Source organism: Bufo bufo, chromosome 4, assembly GCF_905171765.1.
Source record: "Bufo bufo chromosome 4, aBufBuf1.1, whole genome shotgun sequence".
NCBI classification, from domain to species: domain Eukaryota; kingdom Metazoa; phylum Chordata; class Amphibia; order Anura; family Bufonidae; genus Bufo; species Bufo bufo.
This window is the reverse complement of record NC_053392.1, coordinates 350113053-350139224: the sequence shown is the minus strand read 5'-3', so window position 1 is coordinate 350139224 and position 26172 is coordinate 350113053. Positions and strand designations below refer to the sequence as shown.

The 26172-nt window shown below is 41.2% G+C and overlaps 1 protein-coding gene across 2 annotated transcripts in view; it reads left to right on the top strand.

Moving 5' to 3' along the window:
* The window catches only part of FAM184A (family with sequence similarity 184 member A), a 195777-nt gene that overhangs the window by 118747 nt on the left and 50858 nt on the right, over nucleotides 1-26172 (top strand). For both annotated transcript variants that reach the window (XM_040428932.1, XM_040428931.1), the window contains 3 exons: nucleotides 2700-2897; nucleotides 6509-6631; nucleotides 15267-15428. In XM_040428932.1, coding sequence (XP_040284866.1) covers nucleotides 2700-2897; nucleotides 6509-6631; nucleotides 15267-15428 — 483 coding nt within the window. The remainder of the gene's footprint in view (nucleotides 1-2699; nucleotides 2898-6508; nucleotides 6632-15266; nucleotides 15429-26172) is intronic.

Genomic DNA, 26172 nt, shown 5'->3' with positions numbered 1-26172 from the left:
ACGTCAGTGATGAAGCCCTGGTGTGGAGGACAAGAATGGCGGTACTGGAGCTGTGGGCAGTTCAACAGGTAAGCAATTCATGTTTTGCCTCTACACTCGCCCTCTACCCAAGAACAGGGGGTATTGTCACGTTCCCTCAGGTGACTGATGTCAGGAAATCAAGGAGATTGGCTGAGCGTGGTGGAATCTAACAGCCTACTTGATTTATTTTGATTCAGTGTGGATAGGGTTAATGACCACTTCCTTTTTCTCAGCTGCTGCTCAGTGGTCATTACTTCTACCCTTTATAGTCTCACCCCACCCTTCTAACTAGCTTCATTTAGGTTTGGCTGAGCTGGTGTGAGATCCTCTCTGGTGTTTCTGTTCTTCCATCTCTACAGAAGTTAAGTGTCACGTTTGTTTGTATTTGTTATATTCCCTGTTTTTGTATCTGGGCCTGAGACAGAGATTTCCATTCGTCCATCTGGGGAGGAATGGGTTGTCTCTGGTCCAATACTTATTCCAGGGCCTTATAGGGAAATCAGTGCCTAGGTATCCTGCTTATGAATATTCCTACCTTCAAGGTATATTCATATTGATAGGTAGTCAGGGCCCGACCTGTTTCTTCCCTAGTTTCCAGGCCCAGTTACTGTTCCTCTTCCCTCCTGTGTCAGTGTGGAGTTTCCCCCCCCCCACACTGATCGTGACAGGTATCTGCAAAACAGTTTTGTTTTTTAATGATATGTAATTCATGGTTGTACCACAAATCAACCTGGCTCAGCCCTCATAGGAGTTTAGATGTTGGCTGGCCCCACCCCTTACCTTTACAAAGCTAGTCTGGAGTTTAAAGGGATTCTGTCATGAGATTTGAGCCCTATAAGCTAAACATATGGCCAGGTCCGTACTAATAACATGAATCCTAAACTGCCCTTATTAAACCTGCTTGTGGCTCTATTAGCCCAAAAAACTGGTTTTTATAAGCTGTCACTCACCTACCTAAGGTGCCCAAGGGGTTTTACGTTAACCCAGGGTGCCCGCCCACACCCCTCGCCATCTGGTGCCCAGCGCCGCCTTCCTCACCTCAGCCTCGCCTCCGCAATCCTCCCGTCCCTCTGCTAGATCCGGCGCCTGCGCACTAGGCTCAGCCTGATGCGTCGCGGACTCCTGGCAGCGGCTTCGTTGAGTGAAGTGCGCATGCGCATCAGGCGGCGCATGCGCACTTCGCTCAACGAAGCCGCTGCAAGGAGTCCGCGACGCATCAGGCTGAGCCTAGTGCGCAGGCGCCGGATCTAGCAGAGAGACGGGAGGATTGCGGAGGCGAGGCTGAGGTGAGGAAGGCGGCGCTGGGCACCAGACGGCGAGGGGTACGGGCGGGCACCCTGGGTTAACGTAAAACCCCTTGGGCACCTTAGGTAGGTGAGTGACAGCTTATAAAAACCAGTTTTTTGGGCTAATAGAGCCACAAGCAGGTTTAATAAGGGCAGTTTAGGATTCATGTTATTAGTACGGACCTGGCCATATGTTTAGCTTATAGGGCTCAAATCTCATGACAGAATCCCTTTAAGTGAGGAAGGAAGCAAATTTTATGTGTTCCTTCTTTTTGGAAGCCTTAAGTTCCAGAGACTAACAGATCTCTGCAAGATCTACAGCAGAAGAAAGACTGACAGAGGGAGTGAAAAGGAGAACTTGGAATATGCATGGTCAAGCATAGGAGTCAGTAAGGTAATCTGCCACAACAGCCATTCAGATCTTCCTGCAGTGAAGGAATACTGTTAAGACACTCTTCACACTTGGACAGGGCCTGGTCAGACGTGCTATTAAGACCATGTGGACATTACTTTAGCAAGATAGAGAGAAAAGAGGGACATAACTCCCATCCTTGCCAAAATCCATACACTGCTATCTGGGAGAGAATTTCACTGAGTACGTTTGAAATTGTGTTTTGTGTTTAGTTGGATGTACTACAACTCCTATTTTGCATTACAGTAAAAAGAGGGACATTTACTTCTGGCCTGTTTTTTTTTACTTCTCCGCCATACGCTGGCCATTTTACTCTACATACTCTGCCTTGCAGCCATCCAAATACCTAACATCAAAGACACCCGAGCTACCATCAGACAGGAGCCCTAGAATCAGGGTGTCCACTGAGGGAAGAAAGAGTACCCCCTCCTTTCACTGAACGGCCCTAGGGAGCAGCTTTTTGAAGACAGCCGCCATGATTGATTGTGACAGCTTCGGCTCCTCACTAGACACTGCAAAACAATGCTCCCAATTCAATGGCATAAATCTGATGGGTATATTGCATGTGTGAACACACTCTTAGAGTTCTCATGGAACTGGAGTTTACAATTAGTTCATACCAAGGTGGTTAAAAGTCAGAAATTTTAAATGAGTTTGGAGCCAGCCAAGATAAGTTAATGAGTTTTCCAGCTGATGTCTACGTTTCCATTTACAATGCCTGAAGGAGAAATGGAGAAATCAGAATTTCACCTGACATTTTATGTATCTCGACTGTCATTTTTTCTATTTTCAAACAGTTCTCTAATAAATCATGTATGGCAAGTCATAGAAAGGAAATTAAATTATACATTTGTGAATCCTAGCCAGGCAAACAATGAAAAGCAAAATGTGTTAGTTTTCCGCAGTTGATTGATAGGTCTAAAGATTGATATATGGACGAGCAATTGCATAATGTGTTTGTCTTGTCTAATTCTTTGCAGAAGATCAATGAAGCGAAGCAAAACCAACGTGAATTTTATGAGAAAGAGCTGATTAACCTGCGCATCAAATTTGAGGAGGAGACTGTACAGCTAAAAGAGGCCCATGCAAAGACTTTAGAGGAGATGTCATGGAAACATCAAGCAGCGCTCGAGGCAGCACAAACCTCTACAAATAAGGAGAAGAAGAATCTACAGATGGTGAGTCACAGTCAACACAGACACAACACTTAATTGAATGCTGCTATTTCTAAAAGCTGCAATGTTTATTTGCCAGATTTTCAAGCAAATGTTCATCTTTAGACAATAATTTATAGTTTACGCGTTATTCTACATAAAATATTGAGTAAATAATTAATAATTAACTCAATAAATAAATCAGAAAATGACATAAACAAGTAGATTAAATAGGTAAATACAATAAATTGAGTAAATTAAAAATACATTCATTTAGTTATGCAGTAGTGATCAGTTACAACTTGTATTAGCCCAAAACTGCATTCATAATTCTGCAGAGCTCAAATCTCTCTTTGTTGCCAACCGTCATTAAATTCACAGACAAACTTTTAGGTATTGTCCTTAAAGCATACCTGAGTTTTCAAAAAGAAAGTTTGCTTAATGTCTTTGCTTCATTGTAGAATCATAACTGTGAAAGAACAGGTCTTTTTTTTACCTTCCCTAATGTCTTTCTCAGCCACATTATTCCCTGTTTCAGCTGCACAGCTAGATGAATCTCTCTCACAAGCAGCAGGTATCTATTTTCTATGGAATCTGCCAGTATTGTATGCAGTGACATTACTTCCCTTACTTCCCACTATATTTGTTTTCTTTTAGGAAGCTTAGAAAGCTGATAAGGAGGGAGTGATCAGACTTAGGGTGCATTCACCACAAGTTTTTGCCAATCGAGTAATGTATACATTGGGAAAAAGGAATACAAAAGCGTAGCACAACACGCTTTTCGATCCTGCAGAGTCCAGTAAAAAACATATACGTTAACTTATATGTTTTTTTACAATGGAACTCTATGGTGATGGATGCCACTGTATGGCATCTGTCTGTGGCAACCATTAATATATACTTTTTTTTGTATGCATTGAACAGATGGCAAAAATGTTATGGAACCTAGCCTTACAGGCACACACGAGCTTCTCTGCTCTTCAAAATCTGGGTAGAGGCAGTACTTCTATCAGGCTCATGAGCTAGCTCTCACACGCTCCCCCATTTTCTGTGAACTGTTACTAGAGACGGATGTAGCCTAACAACAGGCAGTAGACTGCAAATTAGGTGGAAGTGAGACCCCTAGTGGCCATGACTTTACAGCTTTTTTTCAGGCGGATGCAGGCATATTTTTATTAAGTTAAATTAAATTGTGTGAAAGTACAGAGACTATTTAAATGGTTTGTCTGAGAGAAATGAAAATCTAGGACAAGCCTTGAAATTATTTAAAATTAAAAAAAGTTTTACTCGCCCCTACCGCTGAGGACAGTGATTGGCTACAGTGCTCACTTGCCCTATTCTAGCATGTCACTGGGCACATCACCAACACTGTGACATGAAATACCATAGAAAACATCTTATTGATGACAATGCCTGTTTTTACAGTGTATTCACTGTCTGTATTGGGAAACCTCCCAGAGCAATATCTTTTCCCCTCTGTTGACAAAGGGATAATCATGGGGGGATGGGTCTCCTTATTTAAAGCATTTGATCACTGGGGCATACTGTACCATTATTATTTTTTAAAGGGTTATTGGAAAAGTTCATGGGTGAGTCCGTGGGCTGAAATGCTGATGATCGAAAGTGGTAGAGTCTCAAGCATTTGTAAAAGTCTCTTTTGAGGAGGAAGTTTTCACAATTAGTTTTATTAGTAAAATTATCCCTTCAGAAGAGAAGTTGATGTCCTATTTTTTATTCTGTATAGCAAATAAAGTATTGAAAGGAGGATATCGTCTGAACGGAGTTGTGTGCTGAACGGTCCGTTACAAAGTTATATTTCTATCTATCTATCTTTCTATCTATCTATTGTAAGTGAGGTTGGTTTACCTGAAGGAGAGGGATTAACTGGAAACCAAAGAAAGGAAGGGATGGTTATAGGACCTACAGTGTTTAAATTTAACAGAAACCCATTTCTTGTTAGTACTGTATTAGTGTCTGTATTATAGAGCCAGCAATGAGAGCCACCAACGACAGCTCAGGGGGTGTGCAGTTTCTCAGGGGGAGGGTATGTCTTTTCTGCTGCAATTTATGGCAGTTGAAGGATGGAACTGAGCATGTGCGTCCACCTCAGTGAGCTGGACAGAGAATTTAGAAAACAGCAGGTGGCGATATACAGATCGATTTCAGTGAATAACTCAGTGGCTATACTGCATTTCTAATTACAAAAGTATTCAGATCCAGGCGCTGGTTTGCAAAACGTTGAATATTTTTTGTTGGCCAACCCCTTTAATGAGATTTTTAAATTTAATGTGCACACACCACAGAAATTGACCTGCAGCACAGCTTTTAATATCCACAGTATGTCAATTGTTTGTGCAGATTCACGGCTGATGTATTGTGGTTTCCCTATAGACTTCAATGGGATTGTTAAAATATGCAGAAAATCCACTGACAATTTGGTGCGGATTTTGATGCATTTCAGCAGTGGATTTTTGTGCCTTTTTTTAATTTAATTTTTCATGTGACTTTCATGCGGATTTTCCACAAACAAATCATCACTGTGTGCATTTACCTGTATAATATGAGAAGATGCGTGGGCAGCCCAGACCACTTTTATTTATTAGTGCCAACCTCGGGAGTTTGTTTCGCCAAATATATGGCATTATCAATTTCTAAATATAAGGATGGAAACTGAGCTAGGATGTTACAGAAATAATAATTTGGGGTAAAATCATAATTTTTACAGAGTGGTCGAACCACGTTTTAGAGATTTCGACAAAATGAGAGAGTTAAATTGAGAAAGTGATAGGTTAACACAATGGAGTTTAGAAGAGGGATGCTTTCTCTTTAAAGGGCTTCTGTCACCCCCCATTTAGCAATTTTCAGTATCGGACATTAGCTATTTGCTAATGTCAGTTGAGTCCATATATATCACTCTTACCTCTCTGTGCTGTAATTTCTTAAAAAATCATACTTTTATAATATGCTAATTACTTCACTACCAGCAACTTGGGCGGTTACTTGCTGGTAGCCGCCGCATCCTCGGACTATAAACACGTACCCTCCTCCACTTGATAGACAGGGCCAGCGAGCGCTCTCCTCCTCCCGTTGGCCCTGTCTGCCCATGAAATCCTGCGCCTGCGCCGTACCGGTCCTCATTCGGCGCAGGCGCTCTGAGAGAAGGACACTCACTTGCCCGCTCCTTCCTCAGTGCGCCTGCGCCGATGACGTCAGCCTACACCCGCTAAAGCGTCCTTCTCTCAGAGTGCCTGCGCCGAATGAGGACCGGTATGGCGCAGGCGCCAGATTTCATGGGCAGACAGGGCCAACGGGAGGAGGAGAGCCCTCGCTGGCCCTGTCTATCAAGTGGAGGAGGGTACGTGTTTATAGTCCGAGGATGCGGCTGCTACCACCAAGTAACCGCCCAAGTTGCTGGTAGTGAAGTAATTAGCATATTATAAAAGTAAGATTTTTAAAGAAATGACAGCACAGAGAGAGGTAAGAGTGATATATATGGACTCAACTGACATTAGCAAATAGCTAATATCCGATACTGAAAATTGCTAAATGGGGGGTAACAGAAGCCCTTTAAGATGCCTTGATGCGCCAAAATGGAAAATAGAAGAGTGTTTACTAGTGATTTTTTTGTTAATCAGGAACTTCAGCAGCAATATGAAAAGGAGAGACTGGGTTTGGAAGAGGATAAAAGTCAACTGAGGCAACAACTTGAAAGCCTAAAGGAAGAGCTGACGAACAAGCTGGCGACCGCCAATCAGGAGGTAAATCAGTCACACATCGCAATTCTAATTATTCAGCAGCATTAATCTTGGTTAAGCCTCGTTTGTGTTCAATAATATTAAGACGTGACTGGTAATGTGAACAGACATGGCACTGTGAGTGATTGCTTACGTGTATTGTGCTGCTTCATGTCACCACTTTCTCCTGCTTATATGCTTCTTATAATTTACAGGAACACCATTACTATAAAAACTTTCCTTTAGAAATATTTGCGCAAATCCTAAATATACTGTATAGGTTTAATTAATGGGATGTGGAATAATCAAGGCCTGATCATTTAAAGGGAACGTAGCATCAAAAATTGTTTAAATCAGGGGCTTGTACAGGATTAGAAAAACCATGAGAGCTTCACCTGTCCATGATATGTGCTGATATAGATCAATTCCATTGAAATGACTGAGGTCGGCAAAAACATTGTATACTGTCGAAAAGTTATTTTTAATTTTTTTTTCATAGGTGTCATGATTAACATTCACAGGATCATCTGAGGGGTTAAAGGGAACCTGTCACCAGGATTTTGTGTATAGAGCTGAGGACATGGGTTGCTAGATGGCCGCTAGCACATCCGCAATATCCAGTCCCCATAGCTCTGTGTGCTTTTATTATGTAAAAAAAAAACGATTTGATACATATGCAAATTAACCTGAGATGAGGCCTGTACATGAGATGAGTCAGGGACAGGACTCATCTCAGGTTAATTTGCATATGTATCAAATCATTTTTTTTTACATAATAAAAGCACACAGAGCTATGGGGACTGGGTATTGCGGATGTGCTAGCGGCCATCTAGCAACCCATGTCCTCAGCTCTATACCCAAAATCCCGGTAACAGGTTCCCTTTAAATAGTTAATTAGATATAGAGGAGTTGTTAGATGAGCAAGCACTCATCGTTTCACTCTTATTTCTGGAAAAAGGAAAGACTCCCCCCCATATGTGATAGTTAGAGAACAAATATGCTCATACGTCAACCTGCTCTAATTCAGGGGGGATCAGGACTAGAGCCACATTCTTCGTCTTGTTTTAAAGTGGTCGGCTCATCTCGCACATTGGTGGCATCTTGCTAGGTTATGCCACCAAAGTCAGATAGGTGCGGGTCCCACCTCTGGGACCTGCACCTATCTCTAGAATGGGACCACCAAAGTGAATGAGGGCGCACCGCACAACTGCGGCCACCCTCCATTCTCTTCTATTGAAGTGCCGAAAATAGTAGAACGCTGGCTTGGCTCTTTTCGGAACGCCCATAAAGGTGAATGGAGAGGTGGCGGTGCACTGTCCATTCACTTCTATGGGAGTTCTGTTTGGAACTCCCATAGAAGTGAAGGGAGAGCAGGTCACGCATGCCGGTATGCTCTCCTTCGCTTTGGAGGCCCCGGTTTAGAGATAGGTGCAGGTCCCAGACGTGGGACCCACACCTATCTGACATTGTTGGCATATCCTAGCTATATGCCAGCAATGTGTGAGATGGACAACCCCTTTAATCATGTAGTTAGACAGCTTACCATCTGCTACTGGCTGAGACAGGTCAATGACTGGCTCAGCTGGAGACCAGTGGGAATGCAGTAAGCCGGATTGGGACTGATGCACACTGGCGCAATATTAATAGTTTTTGTTCGTGACGCCAATTGCAATGTGCGCAGGTTATAGTCTCAGGGCCCTTTAAGATGATATAACTCACGTACCAGGTGAGGAATGCCAGAGTGGGGATAGTGTCTCTATGTAGTGTCAACGGTGTCTCCTACCTCGATACGGCTGGACTCCTGGATCCTGGCTCACTTGCAATAAATTTAGTGTTGTTAGTAGGAGTAACTGAGGAACTTTGATAATAAGGAATGAGATCCAGACTGGTGATATAATCCAACTTGTCTTTACTTAATGGCAGCATAAATCTATACGAGTACAGCAATAGTCTTGGGTCCCAGCAGGTATTGGCAATATGTCGCAGGAATCTATTCTGCTTCTTAACATATGCCTGGAGAATCTGGCAGGTATCTATCTTCTGCTCTGTCTTCTGCTTGATATGGGCCTGACTAGCTGAGGAGGGATTTGGCTTCTCCTGGTCTCTGGATAAACACTCACAGTTCTGCTCGCAGGGAATGTTTCTTCCTGGAGATCTGTGGTTCTGGAGGTGCTGCTTGCTTGTCCACCAGCACTGAGGCTGAAGGCTCAGTCTGGGAAGAAGGATCCTTGGCCTCAGCCGAGGCTGGATCCTAGGTTGGGATCCCTATGTCTGGGAGCTCCTACCAACACAGCCTTCCCCAAGCAAGGGGGCTGGTACACTAACTAGAACTTCCTTTTCTCCCCATGAGGCAGGATGTGGAAACCTTCCACACCTCCTCAAAGAGGGGGGAGCTAGACTGGAATGTACTATTCCAGTCTAGATATACTAAACTGTTCTAAGATCCTGCTACATACTGCTGCCACCTGCTGGTGTACATGGAAATTACAGCATAATATATAAAACAGGCTTAGAAAATACATATACAGAAAGATGCATTGTTAGATTACACAAGATGACAATAAAAATACACCTAACATGTTGTAGCGGGGATAAAGAGTTTAGTGACATACTCTGGGATGTTACAGGAACACAATACAAATTTTACCCCGATGGATAAACCTTTTAATAAAGTACAAAATAACAAGTCAAATAGTGAAGTGACCAACAATGACACATTTTTATTGTACAGAAGCACAAAGCCGTTATTTCTAGTGCTTTTCATTGTAAGTGTTTTCTTTTGTTACATGCTATTTGCTTGTAAGCAGACAGAAGACCTTTTCTTTTCAGGATTCATTGCCTTGGAAAATACAGTCTTGCCCTCAGTATGTATAAATCCACCATAATGCTTGGCTGTTAACTTCTCGACTGCTCGGCTATGATTCACTGCTCTCCATGTGCTGCCGTTACAATGGAAATGAAACTGGTAAATTTAGTATCATTTTCCAAACAGCGTGAATAACAGAGATCTCTCTTCTGTATGGTAAAGTAATGATCCAGGAGGACATGAAAAGAGAAACCCCATTTGTGCTAGCCTAGAGAGAGAACCTGAAAAGACACTTTGAGAGTTAGGCTAGGGCTACACGATGACATTTTGGCGCACCAATGTCGCACAACAATTTCTATAATGATAGTCTATGGCAGGGCTGGCCAACCTGAGGCTCTCCAGCTGTTGCAAAACTACAACTCCCAGCATGCCCAGACAGCCTACAGCTATCAGTCTACAGCATGGCATGGTGGGAATTGTAGTTTTACAACAGCTGGAGAGCCGCAGGTTGTCCAGCCCTGGTCTATGGTGTCGCACTGCGACTGCGACACGATAGTAGCAAAAATCCATCCAAGATGGATTTTTCTTCAAATGTCGCGTTGCAGTCACAGCATGTCGCATGTCGCAGTGCAAGACCATAGACTATCATTATAAAACTTGTTGCACGACATTGGTGCGACATCAATGTCGCACAACACATGTTGCAGTGTGGTTGTGCCCTATGTGTCGCACGACAATACATGTCGTTGTGTAGCCCTAGCCTTAGACTTGGCATGCACTCTATGTAAAGCATGGCATCTGACAAGCAGCAACCGGGGGCTGATGGTGGCAGGGTTCCAGCAGGAGTGCTTGTAGTAGGTAACTATTAGGGCTTCTGCACATGACCATATCCACAAAACACAGATACCGCCATTTTTTTACTGCAGAAATGTCCTATCCTTGTCTGCAAAGCGGACAAGAATAGGACGTTCTATTTATTTGCTAGGCCGTGGAACAGACTTACAGATGCAGACAGCACATCTTTTGCGGCCCCATTGAGATGAAAAAGGTCCTCATCTGATCCGCAAAAAATGCAGATCGAATGCGGACCAAAACTATGGCCATGTGCATGAACCCTTATTGAAAGGATTTTTCAAGATTGGGCAAAATTTGCCTAGAAATTCGGCAGTCTGCATTACATTGTTCCTCAGTGGGAATCCACTCTGCCTTTCATATAGCTGTGGATTTATTTCCACATATTTCAAAACCGCAAGAAGGTATCTGCACGCAGATTAGCCCCATTGAGTCAGCCTACAAATCTGCTGCAGAAAACCAAGGCCAGTTTAGTATTTCTGGTGTGTATTTTGTGTCCTGATTTCCGGACCTGTTATTTCTCTTGTGTGAACAAATCCTTATAAATTATTTACTGAAATGGTTTGATGGTGTAATGGGGATTACAGGGGTTATACGCTTTGTGCTGGGATGCTAGGTTTGGGATATTTAGAGACTTTTTTTTATGTTTACTTTACAATGCAAATATCTAAATACATTGCCATAAACTTGAATTTACATCATAAATTTATGATGAATTATAGAAGACTACATCTTATCAGGTTTTTAATCTCAGGCGACCATAGATGAGGTACGTTCTGAAATTCATAGTAAAATCAGAAGACTGAAGAGAAAGGGGAAACCAGGTTGGTTGGGAGGAGAGATCAGGCGCTATACATTTCTAGGATAAATCTTTGACCCTTTGACGATAGCTCTATAGCTAAAATGGCTTCTGTAAAGAGGTCAACTACGTAACTGGCTGATATAGGCAGAAAACATTGAAAAAACAAGAAGACTTCTCGAGAACTGTTTTAGAGTAATGTTTTTTGTATAATTCGTTATTAGGCGACTCAATACTAATAGGAATTCAGTTGTGTTTTGTATATGGGAATGCAAGGGTCATTTCTCTACTAGTGTGACTTTAAGTTTTATCCTTTCTTTCAAGAGCTGAACTACTTGTGTTATCTCAATCTACTGACCTACCCAAACCTGATATTTCCCTCTCAGTGTGTGGCACATAATGCCTAGGCAGCACGCCCGCTGTTTCAGGTTATGTTTGACACTGATCTTTCCTTCACACCCTAAATTCAATTTCTCGGCCGCTTAATGCCGCCTGCAACTCAAAACATCTCTAGAATTCACCCTTTTCTAGAAACAACAAAAACTCTCACTGTTCCTCTGATCCATTCTCGTCTTGATTATTGCAACTCATTACTAATTGGTCTCCCCCTCACCAGACTCTCCCCTCTCCAATATATCCTGAATGCAGCCCTCAGGCTCATCTATCTGTCTAACTACTACTCCGATGCCTCTGCCCTGTGCCAGTCATTGCACTTGTTACCCTTACAGTACAAGATTCAATTATCACTGCTCATTCTCACCCACAAAGCTCTCTATGGTGCTCCACCGCCCTACATCTCCTCCCTCATCTCTGTCTACCACCCTACCCATGCTCTATGCTCTGCAAATGACTTAGAGAGGTTGTCTCACTTCAGAAAATGACACTTATCATGTAAACAAAGTTAATACAGTCCTGATCAAAAGTTTAAGACCACTTGAAAAATTGCAAAAAATCATATTTAGCATGGCTGGATCTTAACAAGGTTCCAAGTAGAGCTTCAACAAGCAACAAGAAGAAATGGGAGTGAGACAAAACATTTTTTGAGCATTCAATTTAATGAAAACAACGAATAAACTGAAACAGGCTGTTTTTCAGCTGATCAAAGGTTTAGGACCACACCTCCAAAAAAAACTAAACCTCCCCAAAACAGAAATCCAACTTCCAAACATGAACTCAGTAATGAGTAGCTCCACCGTTATTGTTTATCACTTCCAAAATTTGTTTCGGCATGCTTGATGCAAGCGTTTCCATGAGGTGAGTGGGAACATTTCTCCAAGTGGTGAAGACGGCCGCACGAAGGCCATCTACTGTCTGGAACTGTTGTCCATTTTTGTAAACTTCCCTTGCCATCCATCCCCAAAGGTTCTCAATTGGATTTAGATCAGGGGAACTCGCAGGATGGGCCAAAAGAGTGATGTTATTCTCCTGGAAGAAGTCCCTTGTCCTGCGGGCATTGTGTATTGTAGTGTTGTCCTGTTGAAAAACCCAGTCGTTACCACACAGACGAGGACCCTCAGTCATGAGGAATGCTCTCTGCAACATCTGGACATAGCCAGCAACCGTTTGACGCCCCTGCACTTCCTGAAGCTCCATTGTTTCACTGAAGGAAAAAGCACCCCAGACCATTATGGCGCCCCCTCCACTGTGGCACGTAGAAAACATCTCAGGTGGGATCTGCTTGTCATGCCAGTAACGTTGGAAACCATCAGGACCATCAAGGTTAAATATTTTCTTATCAGAGAATAAAACTTTCTTCCACCTTTGAATGTCCCATGTTTGGTGCTCTCTTGCAAAGTCCAAACGAGCAGTTCTGTGGCATTCAAGGAGACGAGGTCTTTGAAGAAGTTTTTTGTTTTTGAAGCCCTTCAGTCTCAGATGCCGTCTGATGGTTATGGGGCTGCAGTCAGCACCAGTAAGGGCCTTAATTTGGGTCGAGGATCGTCCAGTGTCTTGACGGACAGCCAATTGGATCCTCCGGCTCAGTGCTGATGACATTTTTTTGGGTCTTCCACTTGACTTTTTTGTTCCATAACCCTCAGGATCATTTAAGAAATTCCAAATGACTGTCTTACTGCATCCCACCTCAGCAGCGATGGCGCGCTATGAGAGACCCCGCTTATGCAGTTCAACAACCCGACCACGTTCAAAAAGGGAGAGTTTTTTTGCCTTTGCCATCACAACGTGTGACTACCTGACAGAAAATGACAATGAATCCACATCTTTGCACAGATTTGGCCTTTTAAAGGCATGTGGTCCTAAACTTTTGATCATCTGAAAAACAGCCTGTTTCAGTTTATTCGTTGTTTTCATTAAATTGAATGCTCAAAAAATGTTTTGTCTCACTCTCATTTCTTCTTGTTGCATGTTGAAGCTCTACTTGGAACCTTGTTAAGATCCAGCCATGCTAAATATGATTTTTTGCAATTTTTCAAGTGGTCTTAAACTTTTGATCAGGACTGTACAAGGCATGTACTGTGATTGTCCATATTGCCTCCTTTGCTGGCTTGATTCATTTTTCAATCGTGTTATACACTGCTCTTATTGATAGGTTACGGCCCCCGTTGCAGCGCAGATATGAGGTGGCCAGGACGGGAGCTGCTGCACATGCGTGCCCATGTGTGCTCCCACAGCCCCGGCCACTGCTGCTGGATTGCAGTGTGGTCATAACCCCTGGAAACAAGCAATGTATAATGCAATCGAAATAAATTAAGCTAGAAAAGGAGGCAATATAGACAATCACAATATATTAGTAAGTGCCTTGTATTAACTTTCTCTACATAAGAAATTCCATTTGCTGAAGTGAGACAACCCCTTTAAGACTAGCATTCACCATAATCCAAACCTCTCACTCCCATCTCCAAGACTTCTCTCGCGCTGCACAAGTTCTCTGGAATACCCTACCCCAAACAATCAGTTTAATTCCCAACATCCACAGTTTTTGACGCTTCCTACAAAATCACATCTTTTTAGGGTGGCCTATCACATCAGGCTTTTTGTTATAATCTTGTGAATTGTTAGCAACGTGCACCTTTATACCCTTTGGTTTGTAAAAGTGGCATATCACATCCCCTAATCTATGTATTCTCAACTCAGCCCCCCCCCCCCCAGAGCCTGATCCATCATCCAGCTGTATCCATAACACCCCACAGCTTTATATCTACTCCCATATTGTGTTAAGATGGCTGGACCATTGTACAGATCAAGCACTCGTTACTTTCTGTGTCACCCCCATCTCCTAACAGATTGTAAGCTCTTGTGAGCAGAGCCCCCATCCTCTTGTTTTAATTGTTGACTTGTTTGTTGCTGTGTAATGTATGATTTTGTCTGTACCGGAACCCTCAGATTGTAAAGTGCTGTGGAATATGCTGGCGCTATTACTGACAACTGAGAAGCGGTTACAGTTTTTCCTACCCACATCTGCCTACCTATTATCACTATTACAGTCTTTCCTATCCTACCCTATACATAGTGGCAGTTGCATGTGCCAATGGTTGGCTAGGCTTATCCTTTACAGATTTGATTACTACTTATATGCACAAAATAGACTGAATAAATAAGCCATTTGCAGTTTAAAAAGGATTGTGCCCACCCATTCTTCTGGATTATTTAAAAAGAAATTTACAGTATTTAGGGTTTTTGTAATCCTCGGAATTATGATAAAGAAAATTACTAGGTTGCAAATCAGTAAAGTGAGGAGTCAAGATGTTCTACTAAATTGTGATATGATCCATTGGTATATATTTATATACTGTATACACAATACACATATACTGTATATGGGAACCACTGTGTTTCTGTTTTAATTTTTCCTATTTCTTGCGTTTCCTCTTGGCTTGAGATATCACATGATCAGCTGCCTTGAAATTAACAGCTTTCAAGAAATAAAAAAACCTCTGTGTTACACACAATGCCTAAGAGATTATCATACGCATGTTTTTCCAAGGCTGATCATCTTGTTTCATTTATCTTGGGAGTTTCGAGGTAAGAAGAAAAGTAAAGGAGGAATCATCTGTACAGTATTTTGGCTACAGTTTATAGTGCTATACTATCTTACTAGAAATGCTTCCCCGACTGGAAAAAATTAGCTAGCTTTAAAGTTGGACATATTCTTTGTATACTTTGGGATGGCTTATGGATAGTGTTTTCTTCTATGGGACAATGTTTAACATGAAAATAATTATTAATTTTTTTTTACAAAATAGATTTGCCGTCTTCAAGACTTGGTGAAAAAAAGTGAACAAGGACTTGGTTCAGCAGAGTGTCACATCACAAGTCTTAAGGATGCTCAAGACAGGCTTCAGAATGAGTTGGATGTGACAAGAGAGCGACTGAGGGAGACAAGTGATTCCTTGTTTGCTGTTCAGGTAACCGTTACAAACATGTACACAGCCTGGGTCCCAATGTTTTAGATTTTAGATTTGGCTGTAGATTCCAAAAAATTGCAAATGATCTCTAATGATATCTTACTAAATCCACTGAATGTACAGTCGTGGCCAAAAGTTTTGAGAATGACAAAAATATTAGTTTTCACAAAGTTTGCTGCTAAACTGCTTTTAGATCTTTGTTTCAGTTGTTTCTGTGATGTAGTGAAATATAATTACACGCACTTCATACGTTTCAAAGGCTTTTATCGACAATTACAAGACATTTATGCAAAGAGTCAGTATTTGCAGTGTTGGCCCTTCTTTTTCAGGACCTCTGCAATTCGACTGGGCATGCTCTCAATCAACTTCTGGGCCAATTCCTGACTGATAGCAACCCATTCTTTCATAATCACTTCTTGGAGTTTGTCAGAATTAGTGAGTTTTTGTTTGTCCACCCGCCTCTTGAGGATTGACCACAAGTTCTCAATGGGATTAAGATCTGGGGAGTTTCCAGGCCATGGACCCAAAATGTCAATGTTTTGGTCCCCGAGCCACTTAGTTATCACTTTTGCCTTATGGCACGGTGCTCCATCGTGCTGGAAAATGCATTGTTCTTCACCAAACTGTTGTTGGATTGTTGGAAGAAGTTGCTGTTGGAGGGTGTTTTGGTACCATTCTTTATTCATGGCTGTGTTTTTGGGCAAAATTGTGAGTGAGCCCACTCCCTTGGATGAGAAGCAACCCCACACATGAATGGTCTCAGGATGCTTTACTGTTGGCATGACACAGGACTGATGGTAGCGCTCACCTTCTCTTCTCCAGACAAGACTTTTTCCAGATGCCCCAAACAATCGGAAAGAGGCTTCATCGGAGAATATGACTTTGCCCCAGTCCTCAGCAGTCCATTTACCATACTTTCTGCAGAAGAGCTATCTGTCCCTGATTTTTTTTTTGGAGAGAAGTGGCTTCTTTGCTGGCCTTCTTGACACCAGGCCATCCTCCAAAAGTCTTCGCCTCACTGTGCGTGCAGATGCGCTCACACCTGCCAGCTGCAATTCCTGTGCAAGCTCTGCACTGGTGGCACTCCGATCCCGCAGCTGAATCCTCTTTAGGAGACGATCCTGGCGCTTGCTGGACTTTCTTGGACGCCCTGAAGCCTTCTTAACAAGAATGGAACCTCTTTCCTTGAAGTTCTTGATGATCCTATAAATTGTTGATTGAGGTGCAATCTTAGTAGCCACAATATCCTTGCCTGTGAAGCCATTTTTATGCAACGCAATGATGGCTGCACACGTTTCTTTGCAGGTCACCATGGTTAACAATGGAAGAACAATGATTTCAAGCATCACCCTCCTTTTAACATGTCAAGTCTGCCATTTTAACCCAATCAGCCTGACATAATGATCTCCAGCCTTGGGCTCGTCAACATTCTCACCTGAGTTAACAAGACGATTACTGAAATGATCTCAGCAGGTCCTTTAATGACAGCAATGAAATGCAGTGGAAAGTTTTTTTGGGGATTAAGTTAATTTTCATGGCAAAGAAGGACTATGCAATTCATCTGATCACTCTTCATAACATTCTGGAGTATATGCAAATTGCTATTATAAAAACTTAAGCAGCAACTTTTCCAATTTCCAATATTTATGTAATTCTCAAAACTTTTGGCCACGACTGTATAAATTGACAAATTATGCTGCAAATACATTTTAACATGTGTATTGTCACCCCGGAACAATAATGATTCTCCTTCACACAAATGTGGTTCTGTTTTCAGTTTACCTCAGTTTCTCAGTAGCCAATTCAAACTTGAAAGCCTTGAATATGGCTGCACTTCCTGGTCACAAAAATGTCTATCATAACCAGACAGGAAGGGGCAGATTTATCAAACTGGTGTAAAGTAGAACTAGCTTTGTTGCCCAGAGCAACCAATTTGCTTCCACCTTTCATTTTTCACAGCTCCTTTAGAAAATTAAAGGTGGAATCTGATTGGTTGCTATCGGCAACTAAGCCAGTTCTACTTTACACCAAGTACAACACAAAGCCTCTAACAAATAACAAAGGCATGTCTAATGCATACAGCATATAGTCTACAAACATGTTCCCTAACGGAACAGGAAAATACAATGCCCAGTACTATAAATCAGAACAATGTCAAATTTATTGAGCACAATATAAAAAACACATTATTAAAAAATTTAATGCGGTAAAGAACAACAGAAATGGGTAACAATGACCAAAAATGCTGTACCAAGTAACTGGCCTCAGTACCCCCGAAAAAGATGTATAACGTCAGAAAACTGCAGGGAGGGACCAAGTGGGGGGATGAAATAACAATATCTATTCACATAAATAGCCTGTAAGTAATGTACAATAGTATAGGAGGGGGACATCCACCTAGATCCTCAAATAACCCAACAAAATCAGGCGAATAGAAAAAAAATACACCCACAGGAACCACCACAAAATACACCCACAGGAACCACCTGTAGACATGATTGAGGGAAGCGAACCCAAAAATGGCCAGAAAACGCCTTGACGCATGTTTCGCTTCCTCAGCTTTTTCAGAAGATTAAAGATTCTCCAAAAGTTACATCATTTTCTACAGGGAGTTTTCGCCAAAAACAACACATTGTCATTGCGACAACGCATACAGCGTGAGGGGGAGGGGTGGACCGCAGGCCAGGGATGGCACTGAACAGGACCATATATCATTATAAAATGACAGAAAATAATCTCAAATCTGTGATATGATTAATATGAACAAAAATGACACATAATAATACAGTTCAGAACAGGCATTATGCGCAAACAAGCATAACAATTAAAGTGACAGTATTAACCTACTATTAAAAACAACTAAAGTGTCAGCGCATAACTACGGTAAATAAAAAAAAATGTTTTTCAAAACATGGTTTTCCAATACAGTTACTTAATCATATATCGATGTAAAATGTGCTAAAATGCAAAACTTGGGAATTCATAAAAATTACAATACCGTTACATAATCATATTTGAAAGTGCAAAGTGCATAAAGTGCTAAAATACATAACTTGTGAATTCATAAAAGTCCATATAATCAGAATCATAAATATTGTTGTCTTCAAGTCACTATTTTTAATGGTTTGGTCTCATATCCAATATAGATTTCCAAAAGATCTCTACCAGGCCCTGTGTCAAAAATCCACCATTCCAGTATTCCAGACTATTAAACACACCATAACCCAGCATATTCCCATCACAAAATGACATCAGAAATCAAAATATCAAAAATAGAAAAATAAAACAAGAACACAATATTAAACACTAATATGACATAACAATAAAAAAAGGCATCATAAAAAGGGTTTGAAGCTGGGGGCCCCATTTAGCCCCAGAGGAGTCATTGTATCTAGCAATACCATCCATCTCTTTTTAGGGGAGACATTTTTTAATATCCCCTCCCCTAATCCCTAATCTCACTCCATTGCTTCCATGGACCTCTCCAAAATATTATGCAATGCGTTTGAGTTTTTTACGTTTTTCCTGATCGGTGACTTCACCTGCCACTTTTATATCTCGCACGTGCTCCAAGATACTCACCTTCAAGATTGTACATTTATATATGATTATTTAACTGTATTGGAAAATCATGTTTTGAAAATAAAAAATGTAGTTATGCACTGTCACTTTGTAGTAGGTTAATCCTGTCACTTTAATTGTTATGCTTGTTATGCCTGGTCTGCACTGTATTATTATGTGTCATTTTTGTCCATATCAATGGTATCACAGATTACCTTCTGTCACTTTATAATGATATATGGTTCTGTTCAGTGCATTGCTATTGGTTTTCAATGGATTTCCTGGCTCTGATGTCTCCCTGTTTGGAGTTTTGCTGGGTTTTTGAATTCCTTGTTTACCTGTTCCAAGGCAATGGGATCCAATGCGCCTGATAGGTTGGTGGAGCGCATCATTAGGGTGCACCGTGTGTTCATGTCACTTGGGGGCCGGCTGGATCCCTGGCAGTTTCCTTGGCCTGCGGTCCAGACCTCCCACTGACGCTTTGGGCGTTGTTGCGATGACATGGTACGTATCACCCAGTGGAACGCGCCATGTATTTACAAACTGTTTTGATGTTTTTGACTCCAACTCCCTGTATAAAATGACATAACTTTTGGAGAATCGTTGACCTCCTGACGAAGCTGAGGAAGAGAAAGACACGTTGAGGCGTTTTCTGGCCATTTTTGGGTTCACTTCCCTGATTTAGTTGGGTTATTTGAGGATCTAGATGGATGTCCCCCTCCTATACTATTGTACAATTACTTACAGGCTATTTATGTGAATAGATGTTATTTTATCTCACCACTTGGTCCCACCCTGGGGTTTTCTGACATGTTATACATCTTTTTCGGGGGTACTGAGACCAGTGGCCAGTGACTTGGTACAGCATTTGTGGTCATTGGTTCCCATTTCTGATGTTCTTTACCCTATATATGTTTTTAATCATGTGGTTTTGATTCTACTTTACACCAGTTTGATAAATCTCCCCCAAAATGTCTGTATCTGTGAAAGTTAAAGAAAATCATAGAAAGTCGTCTTCTGCTCTACCTTTAACTTTTTAGTGGGTTGTCTTTAACCTGTTGTAACTCCATGTTTTATGAGACACAACTATTCTTACAGCAAATACTTGAAGAAGTTAGGAATATCAGAAAATAGAAATATACCCTTGCTTTGTGTGTGGATGTCTTGGGCGGTGAAAAAGTTATTTTTCGAATAGGAAATAGAAATGGTGTGATATTGTATAATGCGACTGCTGTGGAGCCTGGCGCTTAAATTCCTCTCATTCTGACATGAAAACACTGCATTTTCATGCAGCTGCCACTAGGTAGAGCCCTAGTGGCGGCTGCAGACAGTCAGATTTGCAATGTCTTATGTGAAGGGAAGCACTTAAAAGTCGGATAAAATGGGTGAGGCCAAAGGTGACTTTTTTTATTGCAGTTTTTTTTTCATAAAAATTTCTTCAGCTCAGTGGTTTTTGCATTCTTCATTGCCTGGGAATGTTTGACACACGCGTAATGGCAAACTGGGTGGGGCAGTGGGTCCTTATTGCTATGGGGCCCTATGAGATTTTTCTACACCCCTGTATGTATATATACAGTACTATGCAAATTTTTTAGGCAGGTGTGGAAAAAAAAAAATCTGCAAACTAAGAATGCTTACAAAAATAGAAATGTTAATAGTTTATATTTATCAAGAGAAATCTAAATCAAATCAATTTTTGGCATGACCATCATTTGCCTTAAAAACAGAATCAATTCTTCTAGGTACATTTGCACACAGTTTTTGAGGCAACTTGGCAGGGAAGTTGTTCCAAACATCTTGAAGGATTAATCACAGATCTTCTGTGAATGCAGGCTTGCTCAAATCCTTTTATCTCTTCATGTAATCCTAGACAGACTCGATGATATTGAGATCAGGGCTCTGTGCGGGCAATATAATAACTCCAGGACTATTTGCTCTTTTTTACACTGAATATAGTTCTTTGTCACATTGGTTGCATGTTTGGGGTAGTTTTCCTGCTGCAGAATAAATTTGGAGCTTATCATGTGCCTCTCTGATGGTACTGCATGATCAATAAGTATCTGCCTGTATTTCTAAGCATTGAGAACACCATTAATCCAGGCCAAATCAGGAAATACCTCACAGCAGACCCTAAATAACAATCTATGTTGCTAGTATCTCCAGAGTTTTATATGATCTACTAGATAGGCAGTACAGTGTGTAAAACATACCTTTTATTGAAAATTCTGGCTAGGTGTCCATCGACTAACCCCTATCACTGGTAACATTGGAGCATCTGCCATGAAAAGAGTGACCGAAGCAAGCACATGAACCTAAATTCTCCCCTGACTAATATAACCCTAGCACTAGACATCCTATGCGTTTCACCAGTGAAACTGAAGTGGCTCTTAAGGGAAAAAAATGGTTGTGGCTAGTCAGGAGAGGTTTAGGTTCCTGTGCAGGCGGTGATCACTATTATCAGGGCAGGTACTCCAATTTTACCAGTGATAGGGTTTAGTCAATGGACACCGAGCCAGAATATCCAATAAAAGTTAAGTTTTACACACCGTACTCCCCATCTACTTGAGCGTATAAAAAATTGGAGGGATGTGGTCAGGATTAATTGTGTCCTCAATGCTGACAAATACAGGGAGATACTTATCTATCATGCAGTACCATCAGGGAGGCATCTGATTGGCTTCAAATCTGCAGCATGATGACCCTAAACATACAGCCAATGTCACTGAGAACTATCATCGATGTAAAGAAGAATAAGGAGTCCTGGAAGTGATGATGTGGCCCCCACAGAGCCCTGATCTCAACATCATTGAGTCTATCTGAGATTACATGAAGAGACAGAGGATTTGAGCAAGCTTACATCCACAGGAGATCTGTGGTTAGTTCTCCAAGGTGTTTGAAACAACTTCCTTGCGGAGTTCCTTTAAAAACTGCATACAAGTCTACCTAAAAGAACTAATGCAGTTTTGAAGGAAAATGGTGGCTACACCATATATTGATATGATTTATAATTTTTTTGTTTATTCATTTAGCATTTTGTTAATAAATGAAAATAAGCTATTGACACTTCTATTTTTGAAAGCAGCATTTTTTCCACACCATCCTAAAACGTTGGACCAGTACTGTATTTGGTATACTCTTTATATTACAGTGTGATAATATGTAGTTTTATGTGCATTTCCCATGCTTTACAGTCCTGATTGAATTTTCCATGAAATAAATAATTTGTAGTTTATCTTAATGTAGAATCCACTGATTCAAGCAAGGAAGGGTTTGTTGTGTTGATAAGAAACAGAAGTCTAGCTGACTACTTATTTACAGCTGTATTACTTGCACAAAAATCATTAGATCTGGTTGTTATTTGTCTCCAAGGAACGAAAAACATCTTGCTAACAAGCCCAGAGAATCCTTCAACTAGCATTATGCTAATCATGTTCTTGCAGAGTAACCAAAGAGTTTTGATGAATCAAGAATACTAAATAGTCACAGCATCAACCAATGCAGAGAATTTCAGACCTAAAGGTCCCTTTACACTAGATGATGTACAAGAAGGTTGTCGTGAAGGAAGCGTTTCTTCCAGAAAATCTGCTGATCGCTAGTGGAGGAGACCGGTGCATGATCTCCTCTAGCCCCTCCAGAGTATGGGGTGGAGCGATTGCTAATGCCATCGCTCTTACCCATACAGACTGGTTGTTTCCCGACAGCAGATCGTGTTTACATAGCACAATCTTCTACTGAGAAGCAAGGTTTTTTATGATCCAAGAAACGCTCATTTATTGGGTAATAGGTGGTGCATTTACACCACCAGATCATTGCTAATGAACGTTACTATGAACGCTCATTAGCGACAATCTGTTCAATTCTTGCCCCATGTAAAGGGCCCTTTACTAGGAGGTGTTTAACCATGAATTTCAATTCTTGATTCTTTTGTTCTCCCAGGAGATAAACCACCGCCAGAGGTGTCTGGCAATGGCTTTCTCCTCTCTCCCCATTGAAACACATACACACTCAAACGTGTATGTGTATGGGTCAGGAGACCGCTATTGAAGGCGTATGATCACCTTTAGGCTCTGATTGAGAGCAGCTTTTACACTATAAATGTTAGACCAGTGGGGCCAACTCTCAGCACTTGAATGGGAAAAAGTTGTACAGTATGGAGCAAGGTTAAAGGGGTTCGGACCCCCGCCGATCAGAAGCTGATGATCTATCCAGAGGATAGATCATCAGTTAAAACAAAGTGAAGAACCCCTTTATCCACTGCCTCTTCAAGCAGCTGATCAGTGGGGATGCCAAGAGTTGAACCTAACAATTAGCCATAAATGTAAAAAATCTTTACAGGGTAACTGTCATTTTTATTTTATTTGCTAGTTTATTAGAGCTAGGCATGTATACCTGAGTTAGTCTGTCAATGATTGTCAAAAGATCTGTAATTACCTTATAATAACATCTTTCATTACTGTCCTCTGTCCCTTTCCACTGCTCCCTTAAAAGACCGTTGCTAGGGCTTGTCTGTCTTCCTTTTAGTATAAACAGAAGACAGAGGGGCGGTCCTTTACACTGCATGCCTGCATTAGTGTCACGATCAGTGTGGGGGGGAAACTCCACACTGAACACAGAAGGGAAGAGGAACAGTAACTGGGCCTGGAAACTAGGGAAGAAACAGGTCACCTCCTAGACAACCCTAATCCGGGTCCTGACTACCTATCAATATGAATAGACCTTTAAGGTAGGAATATTCATAAGCAGTATACCTAGGCCCTGATTTCCCTATAAGGCCCTGGAATAATTATAGGACCAGAGACAACCCATTCCTCTGAACGAATGGAAGTCTCTGTATCAGGCCCAGATAAAACCACAGGGAATATAACAAATACAAACAAATGCGACACTTAACTTTTGTAGAGATGAAAGAACAGGAACAACAGAGAGGATCTCACACCAGCTAAGCCAAACCTAAATGAAGCTATCAACCGCATAGTCAGAAGGGTGGGGTTAGACTATAAAGGGTAGAAGTGATGACCACTAAGCAACAGCTGAGAAAAGGGAAGTGGTCATTAACCCTATCAACACTGAATCAAGAGAAATCAAGGAGGCTGTTAGATTCCTCCATGCTCAGCCAATCTCCTTGACTTCCTGACATCAGTCACCTGAGGGACTGTGACAATTAGGCTTCAGAGTGAGGAGTGTGTATGGGAAGTGAGGGAAAGCAGTTTTGGCCTCAGAAACTGGCAGAGGAGCAATCTTGAGAAGGTCCTCATATTGTAAATGTTTAAACAGCCGTAACTAAGGGAAAAACTCAAGGAAAACAGTGGTATGTAAAGAAACTAAAGATTGCTTTATGCATAATGCTGCTGCAGCAGTAACATATGCTAAAATAGATTTTTTTATGAAAACATGACAGTTACCCTTTAATGTTTATAATGATTATTGCTGATTGCCTAGTAATCAATCTAACCTAGAAATGTTCAGGGCTATAACTACATTTTATTGGTCAAGATACTTTACGTGTTGCCTTTAACAAACAGAGAAGGGTCCCGTGTATAGGAAGCAGTTTTTATGAGGAAATTCACAGATTTTGCCAAAAGTCCCGTTGCAACTTCTTCAAAAAGTGGTCAGGTCACAGGTGGGAGAATACAGGATTTGGGCAGGACTTCTGAGGCCCAACTCATTTAACAACATGTGCTCCATAATCCTGGTGCACATTACACCAGAAATCTACTCCTGGCTGTAGTAGATTTCAGCAGATGCAACACTTTATTAAGTGGCATGCTTCTCTTAAAGAAGGGAAAAACTCAAGGAAAACAGTGGTATGTGAAGAAACAAAAGATTGCTCTATGAATAATGCTGCTGCAGCAGTAACATATGCTAAAATAGATTTTTTGATGAAAACATGACAGTTACCCTTTAACACTCCCCCTCCTTTTCTAGCACATCCACCTGTTCAGTACATTAAAAGCTACTGAACTACTACACTTTTGATTTTATTATCTAATATAGTTAGCTCAAGTGAAATACTTGAGGTTAAATAGTATACCCGTCTCATTATTTAGTGCTGAGCTAACTACAATAGGTACATATTTAATGTAGGAATCTCAAGAAAGAAAGCACAGATGTTGTATAGATGTTGCTGTAATAAAGTCAGTTTTAAAATAAGAATGTCACCAATGTGGAGTAAATAAAGGGGTTTTCCAAGAAGATTTTAAAAAATGGGACAGAAAATATTCAACTAAAACAGAAGCCATTCTCCCCTTCACTGATCCACTGCTGCTTCTGGTCCATAGCTGCTATGGTCCCTGCTGTAGACTCCAAAAACAAGACCACACATCATATATATTCTCATATTTATTTAAACATGATTAAAAGTCAAATTGTAATATAAAAATATGTATAAGCAGCATATGAAAGTCAAATTAGCTAGATTTCATAACACCCTGGGTCCAATAAAGTGCTTAGTACAATATGAGTATCTCTGTTGCCAATTGACATTCAACATCAAATCATCAGGGACTAGCCTTAATAAGCAGCATAAAAAGCACCATAAGTACCAAGATCACAAAAATCACAATAATACATAATCCAATATTGTCATAAGCTATACATATATTACAGGTACTGCTCAGACCCTAGGGAGATGACTGCACTCCAACGTACGTTTTGCCCAGCTTCTTGCTGGGGGTATGGTCCCTGCTGCTCTCCACTTCCTGTCCCGACTGAAGACAATGGAAAAAACAATAAAAGCCAAAGCAACCAATCAGTGGCTGAGGCAAGTCATCACTTTGCCAATGATTAGTTGAGCTGGCATTTCCAGCATGTCAAGAGCAGTGACAGTGGCGGGGGATAGGTGAAAGCAAGTAATGCTTCTTTCTTATTTTGAACATTTTCTGGCCCATTTAATAAAAAAACAAAAACCACAGGAAAACCCATTTAAAGGGCATGTTTCTGTTGCCCCCTATGAGAAGTCCCTACTTATTAAATGGATTCCTTAACAATAAGCTGATTACAAAGTGACCTTTAACTTGACCCCGCAGTGATCTCCTGTTATATGTGAAGACTCAGACAAGTGCTCAGTTTACTTGCAGGACGACCACAGGCAAAATTAAACATTACCCAATACCCATTTAAATCAATGAGTTATCTTTGTAATGCAGGATAGGACAGGTCCTCCGAAGCAAGAGATGCTTTTGTA